This window comes from Talpa europaea, assembly GCF_964194135.1.
Source record: "Talpa europaea genome assembly, chromosome: 5".
Classification (NCBI taxonomy): domain Eukaryota; kingdom Metazoa; phylum Chordata; class Mammalia; order Eulipotyphla; family Talpidae; genus Talpa; species Talpa europaea.
The window spans coordinates 47,695,848-47,719,100 of NC_140071.1; the positions used below are offsets into that span (position 1 = coordinate 47,695,848).

The window sequence follows — 23,253 nt, forward strand, 5'->3', positions numbered from 1 at the left end:
ATAGTGTGGTCTGCAGGAAACACTTGTGTGGAGGAGGGTTAAAAGCATGGACCTTCAAGCTTGTCTTCCCCAGGTCCTAATTCATCCTCTGCTACTGATGCCCCGTATGGCCCTAGGCAAGATATTTAATATAACTCTCAGTTTCCTAGTCTATAAAATGAAATAATTACAACATGAATGAAACTTGAAAGTACTATGTTATGCACAGACACAAAAAGGCAAATATTAAATGATTTTACTTATGTGAAATCATTTAATAGGTAAATTCACAGAGAAAGAAAGTAGAATAATGTTTACCAGGAACTGGGGTACCATTTGCTTAAAGAATATAGAGGTTCCACTTGGGATGATGAAAAAGTTCTGGAAATGTATGGTGGGGAAGGTTGCACAATAACGTGAGTGTATTAATACTATTGAATTATACACTTAAAAATGGTTAAAATGGGCCTCCCTGGTGGTGCAGCAGTTGAGCACTGGGCTGTGAAGCTGCCCGCAGACTTTACAGCGCCGCTTTGATCCCTGGCCACCGGGCGAGGGTCCCACATGGCACGCAGACCTCTCCTGCCACGCAGACCTCTCCTGCCGCGCCCGCTGCTCCCCTCAGCAGTGTATTTCATCAGTCTGCCTGCTCTGCTCCCTGCTCTGGCTCTGGTGAATTCTCTCACCCTCCCCTGCTTCTGACTGTACCCAGTGCTTGTATAAATAAATAAATAAATCTTTTTAAAAAAATGGTTAAAATGCTGAATTTTTATGCCATATACATTTTTTATCATAATAAAAAGGTGTGGTCTTAAAAGAATGACAATGCATCTATAAGCTATATTATTTTTTAAATGGGGATAATAATTCCTGCTCCCTAAGCTTGTGGATGTTAAGTGAGATAGTACATAAAGAGCACTTAATACTGGAACTGGCATGCAGCAAAGGTTTAGTGACTGGCAGGACCATGGATTAGCAGACAACAATGAGGAAGCATTTCCAGGGCTAGGCAGATAGTCTGAGTCTTTACGCACCAGGCCCATCATATGTGGCCCAGACTTGGTCAGACCAGTGACTTTTTCGGTTTTCTGGGATACATTCAAACTGTGGAGAAGGTGACCACCAGATCTACAACTGCTTCTAGTGAAGCAGGAAGTTGCTAAGTCTGCTGCTTCGAGTCTGCTGCTTGGATTCTGTTGCTTGATGGAGCAGAAATTCCTGTGTTTTGCTGCTTGGCCACAGTAGTAGCCATGGCTACCTTGACCCCCTTCCCAAATAATAAAGTCTGTGATAGATGGGGTGACATGCTTCCACATACAAACTATAAAACCGTACCATTCCTGTTATTTGGGGCTCGATCTTTTGGGAGCTATCCCACTGAGCCTGCCAGTGCGACAAATAAATCTCTCTCTCTCCACCTCTCTGAGTGCCTTCTGGTTTCTCTAAAAAATTGCCGTAACACTCAAGATGCTGTCTCATGCTCATTGGGGTTCTCCCTGCTCCCCTGAGAGGAAGCATATCAACAGAACAACATTCCCTCCATGCTGGCCCCTGGGGGAGGCAAGATAGCACTTAGCACCTTGGGCAGAAGAGGGGAGGGGAGCCTGGCCTGCACCCTGCTGATCCAGGCTCCTTGCTGGCTTCCCAAGAGTCACCCCACCTTCCACATAGGTCTTGGACCCCTGCGCTGACCTCCCCTCTTTTGTCTATTCTGACATCCTCTTCTCTCCCTTGTCTTTGAATTATCTCCATCCTACATAAAACTTAGCAAATTGTTGGCTCTACAAAATATATCCTTTTTAAAATACGCCCACAGTTGCAAATAGCAAGAACAAAGTTTATTACACTAAATTAAATTTAATTACAAAAGCACCTCTTTGTTTTCCCTTGAATTTATTTGAACACTGATGAAGCAAATATAATTTTGATTTCTAATTAGTTTTAGCTCCCACTGGTGCTAAGCTGCTGTGTTTAAGTTTTAAATGTTACAAAGAATCATTACCAGCCTTTCTTCTTTTCTTAAAAAAAAAAATCTATCTTTTCAAACCCCACGAGCAAAAAATAAAACTAGCTTCATTTAATTTTTATTTTTAAAATGTTGATGAATTAATTCATGACTTTTCTTTGAAAAGGGCAATGATGAAGTCATTCACCTGTGGGATGGGGGTGAGTGGGCAGCTCAGCAGGGCCTCATTTTTCTAACTAGAGTTTTATAAATGGCCTTCACTTAGTATTTTGTCACTCTAAGGGCATTACAGTCTCATGTTGTTGAAAGCCTAGGGGAAATCTCAGAAAAACATTTATTTTCCAACTTAACCAAATTATATTACTTAGGATGTACTAATAGAATATCAAAACAACTAGTCAGTCCTGCGCAAAGAAATGAAAGGAACAACAACAAATCTCATGTCATTTTGTGGGGAGGAAAACAAGAGTTAACATTGAATGCTTGAATTTACGGCCTATTGTTTTGAACTAGTGGCCTTTGAAAAACAACTGAGATTTATGAAAAGAAGTATTGGAAGAATTTTTGGTGTACATAAAATAAACAAGCCATTTTTATTAAAAATAAATGCTTCAGAGGAAAAGTAAAAGTAACTCATAATTTCACCATTCTGAGATAACTATTGTTACAGACGCTAATCCTCTGTATCTCTTTCCATATGTATGTGTGTATGAATGCGAGTGTATGTATATCCTGGAATCAAATTGTACAAAGACCAGAGCAAGCAAGAGGGGAGTGTTATAGGACAGGGAGAGGGGCAGCCCAAACCCCGCAAACCTGCCTATTTTAAATGGGTTCTGCCATTCGCCGCATCAACACAAAACATATGAGACTTTAATGGGAAGGAACTTTAATACAATTAGGAAACAATACAGGAAAGGCAAAGAATCTAGTTTCTAAATGAAGCACCCAAAGTTACCCGTCCCCTCGTGGGTAAAACTCCGTCCAAATGGGATTGGCCCAGAGCAAGGCCCCAAAGCCTGCCACAAGTCTAAAGCATCTTCCAGTGGGGACCCACAGAAAAGGGTCAGAAACAACCAGACAAGCCCAGAAGGAAAAGAGCAAAATCAACATTAAGATAAAAGCTGCCATTGTCACCTCCCCATGGGTCTCACCCACATCTGTGTCACCTAGTCCACGACCAAAAGACAAGCGCAGTTTCTTCACGTGTCTCTAGGCTCCATGCGCCTCCTCCAGGTCTCCTGGCTCCATCTTGCTTTCTTCCTGTCTCTTTTTCAGCTTCTCCTCTTCCTGTTCAGCTCCACCCTCCCTTGGGTGGGGCAGGGAACCTCCCCCTTTTCCTGGGGACCACCCTGTTACAGGAGGAGAGGAGGCTCTTTCTTCCTTAGAAGTGATCTCCTCTTGAGCCTCCCTGGTGATGCAAGGGGAAGTCTCAGCACTATCAAATTATCGCCATGAGTTCAATCCCTGGCAGGCCTCTCCTGTCTTTCCTGATGCTCCCCTCAGCAGTGTGTTTCAGTGCATCCACCTTTTCTGCTCCCACTGAGTCTGGTGAATCTTCACACACACACACACACACTCTCTCTCTCTCTCTCTCTCTCTCTCCCCCCCACACACACACCTCTGGCCTTGCCTCTGAGTCTGAGGAGCCTTGCCTACACAGGGGTCTCCATTCCTATCACAGATCAACCACTCTGGGGTGTCGGATGTGAGACATTCATGCCAAAATTCATGTATGGAAGCCCTAACCCACAATGTGATAGTATTTGGAGGTGGGGCCCTTGGGAGGTAGTTAGGTTAAGAGAGGCTGTGAAGGTGGGGTCTCTATGAGGACTGGTGTCCTTATAAGAAAAGGAAGAAAGGTCAGAGCATACACACTCTCCACACACCTCCAGTTAGGTGTCTGTTATCCAGGAAGACTTGGCTTCTGTGAGTCAGAAATCTGCTGGCACCTTGATCTTGGACTTTCAGGTGTCCAGAGTGGTGGGAAATAAACTTCTGCTGTTTCAGCCCCCCACTCTCTGGTATTGCTGTTCTGGCAGCCCAAGGTGAATCAGACAACTCCATTTTCTGGCTGTGCAACTCAGGGCCATTTACCCACCTCCCTGGGCCTGGGGAAATCTGTGAAGTAGTGGTCATCTTAGCCAATTTTTGAGTTGTTGAGACAATTAACTGAGAAATATGCCAGAAGCTTTATATCTCTATTGTTATAGGTACAAAATAGAATTCAACAAATGCTAGCTCCTGCCTCCACTCCTTCTCTGCCTAGAGAAACAGACTCAATATAGTTCAAGATTGGGTTCCCTCTCTCAGGAGTTAATTAAACTGCCAAGATGTTGCCCCTAGTGCTTAACCATCAAGACAATGAATCACTTTATCTGAGTTTAAGGTATCAGTGTAAGTACAAGTCATTCCTCATGAGTTGCCACTTGTCCCTGCAAAGAGCAAAAGTACCCTGAAAACTGGAGGTTTGATTATCGCTACTGCTTTACTCTTTATTTGCTAATAGTGTGTTCATAGGTTCAAGTGCATGTTTAAAAACCAAATTCAAAACATCCTCTTGACTCCACCTCAAAACCACAAATGGCATACATCTACGTGCAAAAATAGAAGTCAACATCAGTTGCATTTTGTTAAGTTTGGGGATTCTTGTATGGCTCCACGTAGGACAAACATAGAAACCATTGGTTTGTACATAAAAAAAGGAATGACGTCTTTACCTGAAATTAACATCTTGGGTAGAAAACACTTTAATAGAACTGAGTTTACAACTGCTTCACCATCACAGATTGCGAATGATCACTGAAAAGACCCAAAGGGTCTCCTAGATCAGACTTTCTTTGCTTTTTTACAGTTTCTATAAGTGTGGAGACTTCCCCAGCATCCTGTTCACTCCACAGCTTCAGGCAAGGAAGCTCTTAACTCTGTAAACTCCACTCTGGTTCTTCCAGACCACTTGCAAATGACCTTCAGGTTCAGTTTCCATGAAAAGTCAGCCAGGCTATATATTTTAAAATACCTTTTCCAATGGGCTCCTAGGCTATCTCCTATGTGGGTAATGTGCCAGAAAATTGTAGTACCACAAGCACCCTCTTACTCCCTTTACCTGAAGTGTACTTCAGACACACTGGTCAATTGCTCAAAAATATCAGGGGTGAGTCAGATCTGGCAATCAATAGAACAGAGCTCTGTTGTATTAAGTAGAGTTATGATCTAAAGGTAAAGTTAAAGCTGCCCAAGCTGATCCTCTAATCAAGAATTTTCAGAGTTAGGTGATGGTATCTTTTCTAGGACTTTGGGAACTTGATAAAGAATTGCTGCTGCAGATTGAACAGGAGGGTTTGATCAAGTTGCCTCCTGCTCTCAGCAGCCAAATCTTAAACTCTCTGACCCTGAAACCCACACTATTTTTGTGCCTTACACCTTTCCATGGAGTCCATGAAAATTAAGTTAGTTCAGATTTTAATGTGCTTCAGAGTTGAATTCAGTCCTGGCTCTGCTCTGAGGACCTTGGCTGTATCACTTCTGTGGACTTCAGTTTCCTCCTCTGTAAAATGGGAACTGGCACTATACAGATCACAGACCTGCTGAGGCTTGAGAACAAATAAGGAATTTGTTCAATAGAAGATCCAGTCACCGCACTGAAGATGCTTCCCCGTCCAGGGTGAATGTCACAGGCGACTGCAGAATCTAGGAAACACTGGATTTGGAACTTGCGTTTTTCTAGTTCTCAAAATGTTTTGAAGATGAAAGAATACTCTGGGTGGGACTAGAAGACATCTTTACTCAAACACCTTACGATGTTACAGGGAGAGCAATGGGTATCAGCATCTTAGGGTGCTAATGTCCATGATGTTTTTATTACCATTTGCCTTTTCACATGTCCCTGATTGCTCCTATTAATTGAGACTCCTTCATTAAGAAGGGGTCTGGGGGGCGGGGTTGGGGTGGTATCTCTTTCCCTGAATTAGTTTTCAGGTAAACACACACACACACACACACACACACACACACACACACACACATACACACAAGTAAAGTTTACTTATGAACTGTTTGGTCCCCCCAAAAAGTGCAATGTTCATCTATTTTCTCTCTACCATGTAAAAATCCAGGATGAATACATAACTCAAATTGCAAACTTTCCTATGTGTTTTTACACGTGTTGGGGGCATTGTTCAGTTGGGAGCTTTCATCTACATTCAGGGGCCTGTAATTTTCTCTCCAAAGCATCCATCAACCAGGTTGACTGTTCAATTCCTGATATGATGGTTCAGACTCTAATAGTGAAGATAGCATAAGAGTCAGCCAAATAGTCAACTTCTAAGCCAGTAAGTGAAGCTGAGAGTCTGCAGAGGATTATAAAGCCCCATCTGGCTATGAAAAGAGCTCTTGTTTTTAACTGAGCCTAAGCTGTCTCTGCCTTCAACTCATCTTCAATCATTTTGAAAGGGGAAACAAGCCATGTGTGGCTCTGACATTTTGCTACTCCTGCACCGTAATTCATAGAGAAAGCAGGAGACTTTAAGTGGCTTCCCTCTCCTGGCTCACCCTTTCCCCAGTCTCCTTTTCATATTGTGTAAAATTTGACAGGTAGGACAAAAGATTCTCTCTCCCACCCTGAAGATGCATTATCTCATCTTCAAAATGGGTTCTGAAGCTGCAAGCACACAATACTTATATTTAATTCTGCCAAGTAAAGAATTACTGGGGAAGCAATAAAATTCTAAAATTTCAGGCATCTTTTTGCTGTTTACCTCCTCAGAATGAGAGGAAATTATTGATGACCCAGTGAGAGCCCTTATGTCCTTTGTGACTGGAAGACCAAAAAGCTATAACAAGAGAATTCTCTATTGTGTGAAACTGACAGGGAATTAGACCTTTGGTTTCAAAATGTTTCTGACTCAGGTTCTTCTAAAGGATATTTGAACTCAATGTAGATGGTGAAAGCATGGGAGGTATCCCTCAGTACTGTACCTATGGGTCTTTTAATGTCTGTCTAAATGTTAGGGGGAAATGATGTTAGGGGGAGCTAATCCCATACAGACTTTGTGGACCCCACCCCCACTCCAGACCAAAGCCATCAAGACATTGGGAAAGACAAATCCCATCACCACCAAAGGGAGGGTGGCTGGGACCTGAGGGTGGAGTTGGGCAGCCAGGTTGGGTATAAAAACCAAACACGTGGGCCTTGGGCTCTCTCTGGCTCGCAATCGCTCGCCTCCTGGTTTCACCGCTCCTGGCTGGCGGCGAACTCTGAGAGCGCCATTTTGGGATTCCTGATCGGCGGATCGGGTAGGACACATTTAAAACTTTGTCTCCCACTTTTCTCCCAGAGCTGTACATTTCCTCATTTCCCCTTCCTTTGTAAATAAACCTTTTATTAACCTTTCACGTGTGCCTGCAGTAGAGCATTGATAAGTCCTTTTGTTGTAGAGCAACCCCGATACAAAACGGGGTGCCTGACTGTGGGCCCTCACCCGTGCGCTTAAAAGGACTTATCAATGCTCTACTGCAGGCACACGTGAAAGGTTAATAAAAGGTTTATTTACAAGGGAAGGGGAAATGAGGAAATGTATAGCTCTGGGAGAAAAGTGGGAGACAAAGTTTTAAATGAGTCCTACCCGATCCGCCGATCAGGAATCCCAAAATGGCGCTCTCAGAGTTGGCCGCCAGCCAGGAGCGGTGAAGCCAGGAGACGAGCGATCGCGAGCCAGAGAGAGAGCCCAAGGCCCACGTGTTTGGTTTTTTATATCCAACCTGGCTGCCCAACTCCACCCTCAGGTCCCAGCCACCCTCCCTTGGTGGTGATGGGATTTGTCTTTCCCAATGTCCTGATGGCTTTAGTCTGGAGTGGGGGTGGAGTCCACAAAGCCTGTATGAGATTATCTCAGGACATCCTTTCCCCCTAACACTTTTAAGCGCGCAGGTGAGGACCCACAGTCAGGCACCCCGTTTTGTATCGGGGTTGCTCTACAACATAAAGTCAACATCTTCCCCCTCCCATGTCAGAGCAGAGAGGGTAGGGGTGTAGAATGCGACACACTCGACACACTCACAGGCTTGGAGTTAGCCAGACCTCTACTTGAACCTGCTCTTTACTATGAACTAGCTTTGTCATCCTGAGAAATTGCTTTACCATGTTGAGCCTCAATTTCCTTATCTGTAAAATGGGGAGACTATTTACTTTTTTAATTAATTAATTTATATATATTTTACATCATTGTTCATTTTCAAACAATGTTTGCTTCCCTCACCCCGCAGGTGTAGTCCCTGCAGAATTTCCTCCACCAACTCCCCCGGGGAACCATCACCTCAGTGCCCTGTGCTCCTCTCACTGTCCCTCTCTCTCCCCCTCCCCTGCAGGATGTCTCTGGTTTATGGTGGGGACACTATTCTAATGTTATAGGCTTATTGAAAATCACACATGGCAAAGGTAAAACAGGGGGCAAGACCTGACCTTAATAAATGTTAGTCTGCATCTCCCTAATTTCCCCCTTTCTAGACCTGTTATTTCAAATATTGAAATTCAAATCCTGTTTCATTTCTTTTCTCACCAAAATTCTATTTCCTTTTGCAATTTCCTTATGCAATTTCCTTACAGCTTTCCTCAAGGATACACCACTAATGAGAGAGTCACTGAGATGAATGAGTTTACCGGAAGACTTGTATCTGGGCCTAACTCATTGCCAGCATCAGGGTACAAAGGAAAGCATCCCTTGATGATTTCCGTCATCTCTGTTCTTTTAGGCTGGAAAGGATCAGGCTGATTGTTAAGAGAAAAAGTCAATAAGAAATTTTAATAAAAACACTCATTCCTCCTGGTAGATGGGAGAGACCCAGGTTGACTGAGTCCCATGTGGCTTCAGGCTCTATATTAAATAGCTTAACTAGACAGAAGAACTTGGAGAGAGAGGGAAGGTCAGTTAGGGAGCTAACTGAGGAAGGCACAGTAGACAAAGGTTTGCAGATTAAGTTCTGCCTTCTCCATTGCAAAAGATAAGGAAATTAGGTCTTCCCATATATACACACTCATATGTAAACATTTGTTTTTCAAAAGCCTTTTTCAAAAGCAACTTCCACCCAGCCTGCCAAGCCCTTTCCAAGAAATCAATCTTTTGCCAAAAAGACATTGTGGGGTGGGAGAGCTTTTGTTTCCCTAAGTCAGGAAAGGATTTAAATGTAAAGAGAATGATGGGGCAGCCTGACCTTGCCAGACTGGACTTTTCACTACTTTTGATGCATTCAATAAATCATTCTTGAGCATTTATTACATTCCTGGTATTATTCTAGTGCTGGGGAAACAAAAGTAAACAAGGAAGACTCAGGATTGCTCCTGGAGCTCATGGTCTATAAGGACAGACCCTTGCTCTAACAAATACCATAGACTGGGTGACTTCAACAACAACAGGCATTTAATTCTCACAGTTCTGGAGGCTGGAAGTCTAAGATCAGGGTGTCATTTCTGGTAAGAATGTCCCTGATGATTTACAGATAACTGTCTTCTTGCTGTGTCCCCAGATAAGAGAGGATTGGAGAAAGTGAAAAAAAGTAAGAGAGAGAGACAGAGACAGAGACAAAGAGAGATCTTCCTGTCTCTTCTTACAAGGCCATTAATCCCTTATCACCTAATTTTAGGTCACCCTTGCAACCTAATTTCCTCTCAAAGGCCCTAACTCCAAATATCATCATATTGGGAGTAGGACCTGAGTATATGAATTCTGGGTGTACACAAACATTCAGTCCATAAAAGACACATAATGATCAAACACATAAACCAGATTATTTCTGACAGCAGAGGAGCAGTGAAGATAGAACAAGGAAATAGGACCAAGAGTGACTTGGGCAGAGTTCCTCTGCAGAAAAGAGCAGAACAGCTTCTCTGCGGTCACCTGTGAACAGCAGGGAAAGAAGAGAGGGAGACAAGCACCTGAGGACCTGGGCACAGAGGGAAAGCACAGCTTGGCATCCTCAGTTACTCACTTGAGCCCCAGAAAGGGGCCAGTGGGCTGGACTTTGGGGGGACACAGAATGGGTTTACAGTGGAGAGGCAGGTAAGCCTGATCCGAAGGACTTTGTATGCCAGATGGAGGAACTCAGACTTTAGAAATACCTCTCACTGGAACTTCAGGAAAGGGCCTCAAGGATTTAAATGCCACTTTCTTTAGGGCCTCCCTGGATGAAGACACATTATTTGCAAATTTTGTTTCTTATGAATCAACATCTTTGCTTTCAGTTATTAAGTGTGATGATGGTATTTTTTTTTTTAAAGAAAATGCCAATGTTCCCCTCCACCCCAACAAATGTTTATTACTTCTGTAATGAGAAATGGCAAAGATCTTATTGTGGAATTTGAATTTCAATGTAAAGTCAGACAATCAATTTCACATAGCCTTTCAGGCATACCAGTCTGAGATACATCCTCACTGCTCTCTTCCCAGTTTATCAGCAGGAGCGGTTTACTCTAATGCCCCCAAATGCTTGACACTGCTAAAGACAGGCAGTACTATTCCAGGCAGACCCCCTCCTGAGAGTGATGCTTTTCAAGGATGCTTTCTACTTTCTTTCATCCTTGATAAGCACTCAGGAACTTCCGACACTACAGGCCCACACAGTCTCTTGAAATGTAACCAATGGATGTGTTTCTGGATGATTATTGTAATGTTTAAATTGGGCACTTTTACTGTAAGCTTATGTACCACTCCAGGTAACTATTTCTGCATTGAAGAGAGTGCATCTATTGTCATCAGATATACAGCTTTGCTTGCAAGGTGGGCAGGGATGTCCCCCCTAAGTTAGGCAAATTCCGATGAGGGAAAACACCATGTACATATTGTGCTGTGCATGAAAAGCAACATGGAGAGGAGTCTTAGCGGTGAATTCAGAGTCTAATACTAATTGAAGAGAAATATGCATTTCAGAAAAAGAACCATAAATGGCTAGCAAACATATAAAAAGATTAGAGACATTCAGAAATTTTAAAATGCAATGTAAAAGCCTATTGTATGGCAAAAAATAAAGTTGGATAATAGCTAATGTTAGTGAAGCTGCAGAAAAATAAGACACATGGAGATGATCAGAGCCCAAGTTGGTATAAAGTTTTTGGATGGAAATTTGTTTTCTATTTCTTCTGTTTTCTTTTTTCTACATTGTTTTAGATTACGTGACTATTCTTTTTAGAATTCCATCTTGACTAATCTAGTGTTTTAAGTACTTCTTTTTGCATAGCTTTTGTTAGTAATTACTGTCTGTAGTATATTTGTTAGGGGGAAATGATGTCCTGAGTTAATCCCATACAGGCTTTGTGGACCCCACCCCCACTCCAGACTAAAGCCATCAAGACTCTGGGAAAGACAAATCCCATCACCACCAAGGGAGGGTGGCTGGGACCTGAGGGTGGAGTTGGGCAGCCAGGTTGGATATAAAAACCAAACACGTGGGCCTTGGGGTCGCTGGCTCGGGATCACTCGCCTCCTGGTTTCACCGCTCCTGGCTGGCGGCGAACTCTGAGAGCGCCATTTTGGGATTCCTGATCGGCGGATCAGGTAGGACTCATTTAAAACTTTGTCTCCCACTTTTCTCCCAGAGCTGTACATTTCCTCATTTCCCCTTCCCCTGTAAATAAACCTTTTATGAACCTTTCACGTGTGCCTGCAGTAGAGCATTGATAAGTCCTTTAAAGCGCGCGGGTGAGGACCCACAGTCAGGCACCCCGTTTTGTATCGGGGTTGCTCTACAACATATTCACTGGAAGAGCAAATCTAGAGAGAAATTATTATCCCTACAGTAAAATATCCAACTTGCAAGATATTACTAGCAAAACTTCTAATAACAGAATTGGGATAATAGGTCTCTATACCCAGATATTAGAATTTTGGTGAGGCTGCAAGACCATAAATGCAACACAAAGGAAAGTAGAAGAGCACCAAGCAAGACTTGTAAAAGGAGATGGTAAAAATCTTCAGGGCATGTTTCACTGACCACCCATCCCCAGTGGGGAGACTGAAAGAAAGCTGGGTGTTAGGAGAGGATCGGGAGAGGCCCTGTGGTTGCTGCCAGACCTGTGCTCCTCTGGGGACCACAAACCTCTCTTCTTCCCCCAGAGACAGGGGAATCTCTTTTCATTCTCAGACGAAATCCTCTGCTCAGGGACCATCCCCTCTCTCTTGACAATTTCCTTGGAGGCATCATACATAATTGTCTCAAAGAGCTGGCTCTTATAAACAAAAGCTAGGAGGGGAAGTATGGCAACTTTTATTTTCCTTGCCTCACAGACCTTCCCTTTATTTTTTTTTAAATCTGGGCTATTCTCACAGGTGTGAGGGGATATATCATTATGGCTTTGATTTGCATTTCCCTGATGATAAGTGATGATGGCCTATTTTATTTTTTTAAAAGATTTATTTATATATTTGTTTGTTTGTTTGTTTGTTTATTTATACAGGCACTGGGTACAGTCAGAAGCGCGGGAGGGTGAGAGAATTCACCAGAGCCAGAGCGGGATGCAGAACAGGCAGATGGACCAAAGACATTGCTGAGGGGAGCAGCGGGCGAGGCAGGAGAGGTCTGCGAGCCATTTGGGACTCTTGCCAGTGGCCGGGGATCAAACCGGCATGAGCAGCACAGCCCAGCGCTCAACTGCTGCGCCACCAGGGGAGGCCCAGACCTTCCCTTTATAAGGAAGCCTGTTCTATTCCTGATTGATATAAAGAAAGACAGACTTGAAATAATATCTTAAAAACAAATGCTGCAGCACTTTAAAAATTCAATTTGGGACCATATCAAACATCAATTTTTTTTTATTTTTTCAAACATCAAGTATTAGAGACACTTTGCACCACAGTAAATGTTCGTTGAAAACATGCATTTAGGGCCTCCCCGGTGGCGCAGCGGTTGAGCGCTGGGTTGTGAAGCTGCCCGCAGCCTCTGCAGCGCCGGTTCTATCCCCGGCTGCTCCCCGGCCACCAGAGGAGGGTCCCACATGGCGCGCAGGCCTCTCCTACCGCCCGCTGCACCCCTCAGCAGTGTACTTCGGTCCTTCTGCCTGCTCTGCTCCCCGCTCTGGCTCTGGTGAATTCTCTCACCCTCCCGTGCTTCTGACTGTACCCAGTGCTTGTATAAATAAATAAATAAATCTTTAAAAAAAAAACAACAACAATGAAGAACATACATTCAGGGCCTCCCTGGTGGTGCATTGGTTGAGCGCTGGGCTGCAAAGCTGCCCGCAGCCTCTGTAGTGATGGTTCAATACCTGGTTCCATCCCCGGCCGCCTGCGAGGGTCCCACATGGCGTGGAGACCTCTCCTGTGGCCCCCTCTGCTCTCCTCAGCAGTGTACTTTGGTCCTTCTGCCTGTTCTGCTCCCTGCTCTGGCTCTGGTGAATTCTCTCACCCTCCTGCGCTTCTGACTGTACCCAGTGCTTGTATAAATAAATAAATAAATCTTTAAAAAGAAAGAAAGAAAACATGCATTTAATGACCACATAGCTTTCTACTTCTTTAAAAGAAGTTCTTTGAGGAAGCTAGAGAAGTCAAGGAGGAAAGTAGCCTTTTCCTGTGGCAGGCCGCTGGTGGGCATCTCTGGTAGGCACCAACTTGAGAGAGTAGTTCAGATAAAACCCACGTGCTGCAGAATCTAGGCTGGACCAGAAATGTTTACCCAGTTACTGCTACCACCATCTTTATGACCATGGTTACCACTTTCTGAGCCCCCACTACATTCCAGGCGCATGCTATTTTAACCATCAGAGTTCTAGTTCTGTAACTTAAAGGTGCACAATAATCACCCAAATTGCTTGCTATCAGTGCACATGCTCACCTGCCATCCTTCAGCATTCTACTTCATTTGGACTTGGGCAGGGAGGAACTGGGAATCCAAATGTTCGTTCAATAAGTGCTCCAGTTGATTCTGATGCAGGTGAGTCATTATATTGAGACATGCCAGGAAAAAAAAAAAGTTAAAGTAGTCAAATAACTTGCCCAAAACCTTTGTCTAAGGCAGTCTGGTGGCATCCCTTCACTCCCCTTGGACCTTAGGGAATGTTCTTTTCTGGATCCTCCCCTCTCTTCCCATCCTTCTCTGTGCCCAGTGTCCTTGTATCCTTCCAAAGGCAGTATGCCTTAGCAAGAACTCTTCTGCAGGTACCTGCTTCCAAAACGACACCCCCACATTTTTGCTCATACCCTTTCCACTTTATTCAAGAGTCTAGACCATTCTTCGACACTGTGGACACCACTTGGGAGTCTGTTAGAAGTGCAATATCTCAGGCCCCACCCAGACTTCCTGAAGCTGAATCAGATCCCCTGGTGATTCACACACGTTCATAAATACATAGACACAAATACATGTCCAAGTTGGCACAGCTGCTGGCAGTTCTCAGCCAGATGTTGATTTATTTGCTCAAGTGATTTCACCATTAAAACAGTCATTTTCAACTCCAGTTACATTTATAACTACCTGATGCTCTTTAAAAACTACTGATGTTGGGTCTCCCCAGTGGCGCAGTGGTTGAGCGCTGGGTTGTGAAGCTGCCCGCAGCCTCTGCAGCGCTGGTTCAATCCCCAGCCACCAGGTGGGGGTCCCACATGGCGCACAGACCTCTCCTGCCGCCCGCTGCTCCCCTCAGCAGTGTACTTCGGTCCTTCTGCCTGCTCTGCTCCCCGCTCTGGCTCTGGTGAATTCTCTCACCCTCCCACGCTCTGACTGTACCCAGTGCTTGTATAAATAAATAAATAAATCTTTTAAAAAAATTTTTTTTTCACCATTAGGGGGATATTTAAAAACATACAAAACTGCTTTAAATAAAAAGAAAAAAAATCCTACAATGGTTTTCCCATTACATTCAGGATAAATTTGAAATTTCTTACTTTAGTACCCAAGGGCTTTTCTGAATGAGTGCTAACTACCTCTCCAGTTCCATCTCACTACCTTCCATGCCTCCCAGCCTGCATTCTCCCCAGTATGTCCTGTTGCTTCATAGCTGCATGACTTTGCCGGAGTTCTCTGTTTCTTTAATAACCTTCCCATTCCTGTACTTCATCAAAGACTTGATTCCAGGCTTCCACCTCTGGAAAGGAGCTATTTTTTTTTTTAGATTTATTTATTTATGCATACAAGAACTGGGGTACAGGCCAGAGGGGCAGGGGGGTGAGAGGATTCACCAGAGACAGAGTGGGGAACAGAACAGGCAGACTGACTGAAATGCACTGCTGAGGAGAGCAGCGGGCAAGGCAGGAGAGGTCTGCTCCATGTGGGTCACCTCCCTGGCCGGCCAGGGATCGAACTCATGCTGCAGAGGCTGTGGATTGCTCCATAGTGCTGTGCTTAATCCCCTGTGCCACCAGAGAGGCCCTGGAAAGGAGTTATTTTTTTATTTTATATATTTTCTACATCGTTTATCATTTTTGTACAATATAATTTTCATCTTGGTTATATTTCCCTTACAATTCCCACCCCCCTTATTTTGACCCTAATTCCTCCTCTTCCCCTCCCCCCCGTAGTGTGTCTCTGGTTTATAGTTGCTTTTTGATTTTGATTTTTACTTTATTATAATTAGTATTTTTCCTGGTCCCTTATTTAGGTTTTCTAAATTCCTGCAGTGAGTAAGACCATCCAGCGTTTTTCTTTTTCTTCCTGGCTTATTTTGCTGAGCATGATCTCTTCCAGCGCCATCCATGTTGCTGCAAATTGCATGAGTTTATCTTTTCTGATTGCTGAGTAATATTCTATTGTATATATGTACCACATCTTCTTGATCCAGTCACCTATTTTTGGGCATTTGTGTTGTTTCCATAGCTTAGCTATTGTAAATAGTGCTGCTATAAACATAGGGCTGCAGGTGCCCTTTTGAATTGATGATTCTGTGTCCTCTGGGTAAATACCTAGGAGTGGAATTGCTGGATCCTGTGGAAGCTCCATCTTTAGTAGGTTAAGGAATCTCCACACAGCTCTCCATAGTGGTTGGACCAGTTTGCACTCCCACCAGCAGTGCAGGAGAGTTCCTTTTTCTGCACATCCTCACCAACATTTGTTGTTGCTAGTTTTTTTAATATTTTTTTTATATTACACCATTCTCACTAGTGTAATATGGTATTTTATTGTAGTTTTGATTTGCATTTCCCTGATTACAAGAGATGATGAACATTTTTTCATATGCCCGTCGGCCATTTGCATTTCCTCTTTGGAGAAGTTCCTTTATAGCTCTTTTGCCCATTTTTTGACTGGATTATTTACTTTGTTTTTGTTGAGTGTCATCAGGTTTTTGTAGATTTTTGTGATCAGTCCTTTATCATTAGCATTGTGTACAAAAATTTTCTCCCAGTTGGTGGGTATTTCTTTGTTGAAAGGAGATATTCTCAAGGGAAAAAGAAAAATACCTCTTCTTAAAAATAATACTGAAGTTTTTCACTAATGCTTGCTAGCTATTTGTACAGTCAGCCCAAGCAGACCTAAGCTGTTTTCTCTCATAGCTACACTGTTTTTCAATAACCATACCAAGAGAATGTTAAATGTCAGAATGTGCTGATTGAGAGGGAACCCTTAAAAGTTGTTTGAAATTGATTTACACTCTGGCAAATGGAAAGACCAGTGCCTCTGGGCAGACAAAATCATCAACTTGTCTCCTACATACATATTGTATATACCTAACACACACACACAAAAGCTAGCCTCTCCTTTCCTAGAAAAAAAAGGCTTTTGGCACATCATGTAATTCTTACTCATTTGAACTCTAATTTGACACATAAATAATTTTTTCCTCATTTTTGATGTATTTTTACAAATACCATGAAATGAACATTGTTTTCCCATTTATTTCTCTATGTTGAGAATGTCTTCCCTAGAATAGAACGTGAGGGAAATGTTGGATTTAATGTTCTAGTTTTTAGAATAAGTAAACTTTGGGCTAAATTAAATAGAAAAGTTTATAAAGACCCTTGAGAAATGGTCAGGTATTTTCTTGCATGATTATGTGCCATCTCATAAGAAAAAATCTAAACATCTCTGAAATGTGTTCCATTTTTTCTCATTTCTCTTTCCAACTCTTGAGAAACAGCAATAAGTAAGTGCCAAGAGTACATATTTCTTCTCTTGAATGCTCTGAGCTCTAAATCCTCCCTGTCCTATCGACTAAGAATTGACTTGAGGAGACAAAAATGTTAAAGAAAAAATGACAGGTCTCAGCACTGGGAGCTCAACAATAGGCAGATACTTTCATTTGTTTATTAAACAAATATTTATTGAGTACCCACTATTTGTCAGATAAGATACATACTCAATCAGCAAAGTCCCTCTCATGAGGCTCACTGATATCACTGAAGATCTCTGTCTTGGCAAATCTGAGGGTCAGTTCCACATTCTCTAACTCCTCCCCTCAGTGGATTTTGCCCTCTTTCCTTCAAATTGTTTCTTTGGCCTGTAAGCACCATGCACTCCTGGTTTTTCTCCCTGGCAAAACCTTTGCTATATTATTCACTGACTCCTCTTTCTCCTGATAGGTAACAGCAGAACTTTTCTTCTTTAGCTACATTCTCATCCTAAGTGATCTCCTCCAGTCCTGTGACTAATGCTTGATGTCATTGTGCCCCAAATCTGCATCTCTAGTCCCCTCTTCACCCTGAGCTCTGGACTAGATCATATGTCCATATCTCTACTTGGATGCCAACTGACATTTCAGACAGAGCTAAAAATTTCCTCTTAGAGTCCCCAGGCCAAAGCTGTTCCTCCTCCAGTCTTTCCCATTTAGTAAGTTGCATTATTTGTTTGACCAAGATCTAAATACTAGAGATTGTGTTTGGCTGCATGTTACAGAATCCAATGAAACCTCTCAGGAGACCAGGGCTGCCAGGTGACTCTTCAATGACAACAATGTCCTGGGTTCCTTCTGTCTGATTTCTTCACTGCCTTATGGTTGGAAGATGACAGGTCCACCTCCAGCCTCACAGCCACATGCCAATAGAAAGAAAGGGAAGAAAGGAACAAGGTGGAAGGCATAGAGCATGTATGGAAATAGCAACATATTCCCAGAAATTCCTCATAGACACATCTCTCATTGTCCAGACTGAGTAAAAAGCCCCACCTCAATTGCAAGGGAGGATGGCAAATATCATTTTTTAAGTAGGCACTCTGCTACTTTGCACAATCAGGGTTCTGATATATGGAGGAAAGTTAGACAGGGTATCAAATAGGCAGTAGCAGTACCTTCCTGCCACCCAGGGTGCTCTCCTCTCTGAACCTCATCACCAATCTACTGGTAAGTCCTTATCAGCCCCACCCTTAAAACACTAAAAAATTCAGCTGCTATTTTTATTGCTCCAGTCCTGGCCTAAGACACCATCATCTCACACCCAGACCATAGGAACAGTCCCCCAACTCGTCTTTCACTTTCATGCTTGCCCTCTCTCTAGTGCTTCCTTAGAACAGTACTTAGGGGGCCTTCCTGGTGGCTCAAGGGGTTAAGTTGCAGCATGATGAAGCTATCTTCAGCCACTGCAGTATGAGTTTGATCCCTGGCCTGGCCAGCGAGCTAATCCACATGGAGCAGCAGACCTCTCCTGTCTCACGACTGCTCCCCTCAGCAGTGTATTTCAGTCAATCCACCTGTTCTGTTTCCCACTCTCTCTGGTGAGTCCTCTCACCCCCTGAATCTCTGGCCTGTACCGCAGTTCTTGCATGCATAAATAAATCTTTAAAGAAAACAGTAGTGTGTGGAGATTTCTGGACCTACTAAGCATAGAGCTTCCATATGATCCAGCAATTCCACTCCTAGGTATTTACCCAAAGGACACAGAAACATCAATTCCAAAGAACACCTGCACCCCTATGTTTATAGCAGCACTATTTACAATAGCTAAGCTTTGGAAACAGCCCAAATGCCCAAAAACAGATGACTGGATCAAGAAGATGTGGTACATATACACCATGGAATATTACTCAGCATTCAAAAAAGATAAACACATGCAATTTGCAGCAACATGGATGGCGCTGGAAGGGATCATGCTCAGCGAAATAAGCCAAAAAGAAAAAGAAAAATACCGATAGTCTCACTCATAGCAGGAATCTAGAAAACTTAAATAAGGGACCAGGAAAATGAATAACTGTAAGAAAGTGAAAATCAAAATCAACAAAAAACTATGAACCAGAGACACTTTTTGGGGGGTGGGGGGTGGGAGGGGAGAGATTGGGGTCAGAATGGGGGGGTTGCAATTGTATGGGGAATATAAAAATAAAATTTATAAAAAAAAAAAAAGAACTAAGTGCAACAAAAAAAAAAATAAATAAAGAAAGAAAAAGGTAGTCAGGGAAGTATTCAAAGGTATACATATAATCATACTGCCCCCACTGTTAAGTGCTCCAGAGGCCCCATCATAGCCGCACCCTCCCCCAAGCAGACCTTGAGACAATATTTGCATGCAAATCCTTTATTGAAGGTACAGGACACATGGTGAGACCAGGACAGGAAAGGAGCCTAGAGAAGATACATATCAAGCCAGTCTCCCCAGAAAGACTAAAGACTAACCCCAGAGAAAGCACTGGGGAACAGTGTAAAACACTTGCTCCAGAATGACGACCCAAGGGACAAGGGAGGGTATTTATACACCAGTGCCCAAGGGGTGCTGGCTTTGCTGCAGTGGCTTTAACACCCAGCCCCAAATCGGCCCTTTCCTGACCTCACTCAATGAGAGAGCCAGCACTTTCTTCTACTTATCAGCCTTACCGCTTATAGACCTTCATAGCTTCTTTCATGTGGAGCAGAATCATAAGAGGGTTGAAGAGTCACTTAATAGAACTTCTAAAACAATTCAAGGAAGTGAATGTCTGTCAGAAACTTAACTGAGTTCTAGTGTCAATTGAAAGTAGTTAAGTTTTTGGGATGCTCTCATTTTGACCAAAAAAATGTATATAACGACATTAATAATATTGGAAATTTTCTAGTAGGGCATATATGATGTTTTTTAAGTCAATATATTAAGGTATACATCATTTAATACTAGCAAATAGGAATATGTGTATTATATCTGTAACTAGCTTGCTGCAACTATCGAGGAGGGTATAGATGAACAGTAAATGGTTTGGGGTAAGTTTCTGCCTTTAGATTACCTTACTACTTTCCTTGCTTCTTCAGTTGTTCTACAAAATAGTCATTACAAGCAACTGTCAGAGCTGCCACCATGACCACAAATTCATTAAAATCCACTTCGTTGTCCTTATTGGCGTCCAGGTCCTGCATTATCTTATCAACCAACTGGGGATCCTTTTGGCACTACAAGGAAAAAGAAAATGTCTAACTCCCAGGCCTTCAACCTGAAATCTTCCTTTTGTTTACCTTAAAGTTTTTATTTCTATGCTTAGCATCTAAGGACAATTTTTAAGAGACTATTTGCAGGTGGGTTTGACATAGGCACAAATTCCAAACAATTTTAGCCCTGTTTCAGGACCATATAGTCCCAGCTGAATCCTAACACCAAGCAAGCAGCAGTTCAAGTGAACTACTAATGCTAAACTCATGTTTACATCACATTATGATGTCACAGGTCAAGGACCCTCACAAATTTGGAGGACACAAACATAAATGTGAAGGTGTTTGGCACCAGGACTGCTAGATTTAGGGACTAACAATACAGGATGTCCAGTTTAGTGTGAATTTCAGATGAACATTTTTTTTTTTTTTAGGATTTTTATGTCATCAAACTTATTAAATTTACTCTTGGGCCCCTTGGTGGCACAAGGGGTTAAGCACTGAACTATGAAGCAATTCACAGCCTCTGCACCACAAGTTCAATCCCCAGACGGCCAGGGAGCAACCCACTTGGCGCAGCAGACCTCTCCTGTCTCGCCCGCTGCCCTCCTCAGCAGTGTATTTCAGTCAGTCTGCCTGTTCTGTTCCCTACTCCATCTCTGGTGAATCCTTTCATCACCCCGTATCTCTAGCCTGTACCCTGGCTCTTGTATGCATAAATAAATAAATCTTAAAAAAAAATAAATTTACTCTTTCTGGTGCTTAAGTTGTATGTCCTGATACAAGACCCTTGGATAATATCCAGTTTCATATTTATGAAACTATCTTTTGTATAAAGAATGAATTGTATATCTAGCTTTATTTTCCCTTACTGCTAAACTGTCCTACAAATACTATTTTTGTATTCCTAACTCTTATGTTTTAGTTAGACAATATCATTGATATTTTGAAATATCACTGCTAGCAGATAGTCTCTTCTCATATATATTAGAGGCTATTTATGGCCTTTTAAAAATAATTACATGTCTTTTCACTTACTGCCCCACAACTTTACACATCCAAATAAAACTGAAGTAATCCAGTTATATTTCACAGCCAATTTTTTACATTCTCAAGTAGGATGTGCTGCTATATTAAATAAACAGATGAACAATTTTTTAGCGTAAATGTGCCCAAAACATATGCAACGTACAATAGTTTTTAATCTGGCAGCCTTATTTTAGCAAAACGCATAACACAAAGAGGCACCCAGTAAAGGTGCTCTTATGAGGATAACTCCATTTTTTTTTTTAAGATTGTCCTTTTTTTTTTAATATTTTATTTATTTATTTATACAAGCACTGGGTACAGTCAGAAGCGTGGGAGGGTAAGAGAATTCACCAGAGCCAGAGCAGGGAACAGAACAGGGAGACTTGACAAAATACACTGCTGAGGGGAGCAGCGGGTGGGCAGGAGAGGTCTGCGCACCATGTGGGACCCTCGCCCGGTGGCCGGGGATCGAACCGGTGCTGCAGAGGCTGCGGGCAGCTTCGCAGCCCAGCACTCAACCGCTGCGCCACCAGGGGAGGCCCTGATAACTCCATTTTTATGGACAGAAAGTAAAGCAAGGACCCCATAGAGATGTTCAGGGTTCAGAAGGGTGGGAGTGTGAGTACCCCCCTCGCCTATAAGTTGTTGATGAGAAAGGATTCTAAAAGTGATTCATTTCCTCCAGGTATTCCCCATTGCTCTCTCATTAGCTGCCAGCCATTAAAAGGCTGAAAACTTAAACTGAATTGATGAAGATCAACTTGAGCAAAAACAACTACAAATTCCACTTGAATAAATCAATGTGCCAAGTTCAACAAACCGAGCCTTTTATGCTAAATGTTTCCAAACTAGATTTGGAAAAAAATAAAGAGTTCCTGGGGATTCACGAAATCACTATTAAGGCAGTATGAAGAACTGCTGTGTTAAATTTTTTACTTTAAGCTTTTCCCATAGAAGGTGGAGAGAAAAGGTTGTTGTAATTACATCACTACAGTATTAACACTGGATTTGGACAGAACACCACCATGCAAGGGTTGAGTCTGGTGCTAAAGTCTATTCAAGTTCAAGGCTGCTCCATGAACAACAGAGTAAAGCGTTTTCCACAGAGCAGACTCCAAATGTGCCATGATAAGTTTTCATGTGTCGATTTGCTGAACTCCTGGCTATTTGGGAATGCCATCTTGTTTGCTGCCCAGTTCATCACTGGCCAGACATACTCTTTCTGTCAATTCCAATCGGTTTGTGCTTGGCTGATGAAATTAAGCATGTGTCATTCACTAGAAAATTTCCCATCATAGCATAAAGTAACGCAGACTCCAATTCTGGCCAAATACATATTTTACAGATTTTACAGACAGCTAGACAAAGTTTCAGGTATAACTCACCTCACTAATTATCACTAGCTCAAACTTTGATTGCCACACCAGAATGCTGAATTGATGAAAGCCTTAAATGTAGTTTTACTTCAAAACCCCAACACAGGCAAAATGGAAAATGCCTTCTGCCCATATACATAGTAAACCAGGGTGCCTAGTGTTTGCTTCCCTACATTTTGAATGATGGTGCACATGGTACTGTGTGTGATAGAACCACAGGTGCCTGTGTGCGTGGTGGCTGCCTGTCCTGTGGACCTCACCCACCCGCCACCAAAGGGGGCAAAAGCCGCAACTCACCAAGAGGAATTCCGTTAGCTCTTGCTGCAGGAGCATTTTCAGCTCCCCTTTGTTGAGCTTGAATCTGTTCCCTTCCTTGCAAGAGTACTGGTGGAAGGTTCTAATCATGGTGTCCATGGCAGTCTCTAGTGGGGTGGGCATGCTGGCAGCAGGCTGACCAGTCCCTGGGGCAGGTCAGCAAACTCCAAGAGCAAATGCTTCTTCAAAATAAGCAGATGGGGAAACAGCAACACGTTCAGTAAAACAAAACATTCCATGCCCCAGTCATCTCAGATCACAAGTGTTAGTTGTTAAAACATAATAAGCTCCTTTGAAAGAAGGAAGGTGAACTTTACAGGTGAGTTATCTCCTCCCTAAACCCCACTCCCCTA

The 23,253-nt window shown here is 42.8% G+C and overlaps 1 protein-coding gene across 1 annotated transcript; it reads right to left on the reverse strand.

Annotated features, from left to right (window-relative positions):
• Positions 1 to 20,045: 20,045 nt before the first annotated feature.
• On the reverse strand, positions 20,046 to 23,023 carry S100Z (S100 calcium binding protein Z; the record flags this gene model as incomplete). The annotated part of the gene is made up of 2 exons (XM_084234029.1): positions 20,046 to 20,204; positions 22,883 to 23,023. 2 exons carry the CDS (start codon positions 23,021 to 23,023, stop codon positions 20,046 to 20,048), a joined length of 300 nt encoding a protein of 99 aa, XP_084090155.1.
• Between the last annotated feature and the right edge of the window lie 230 nt (positions 23,024 to 23,253).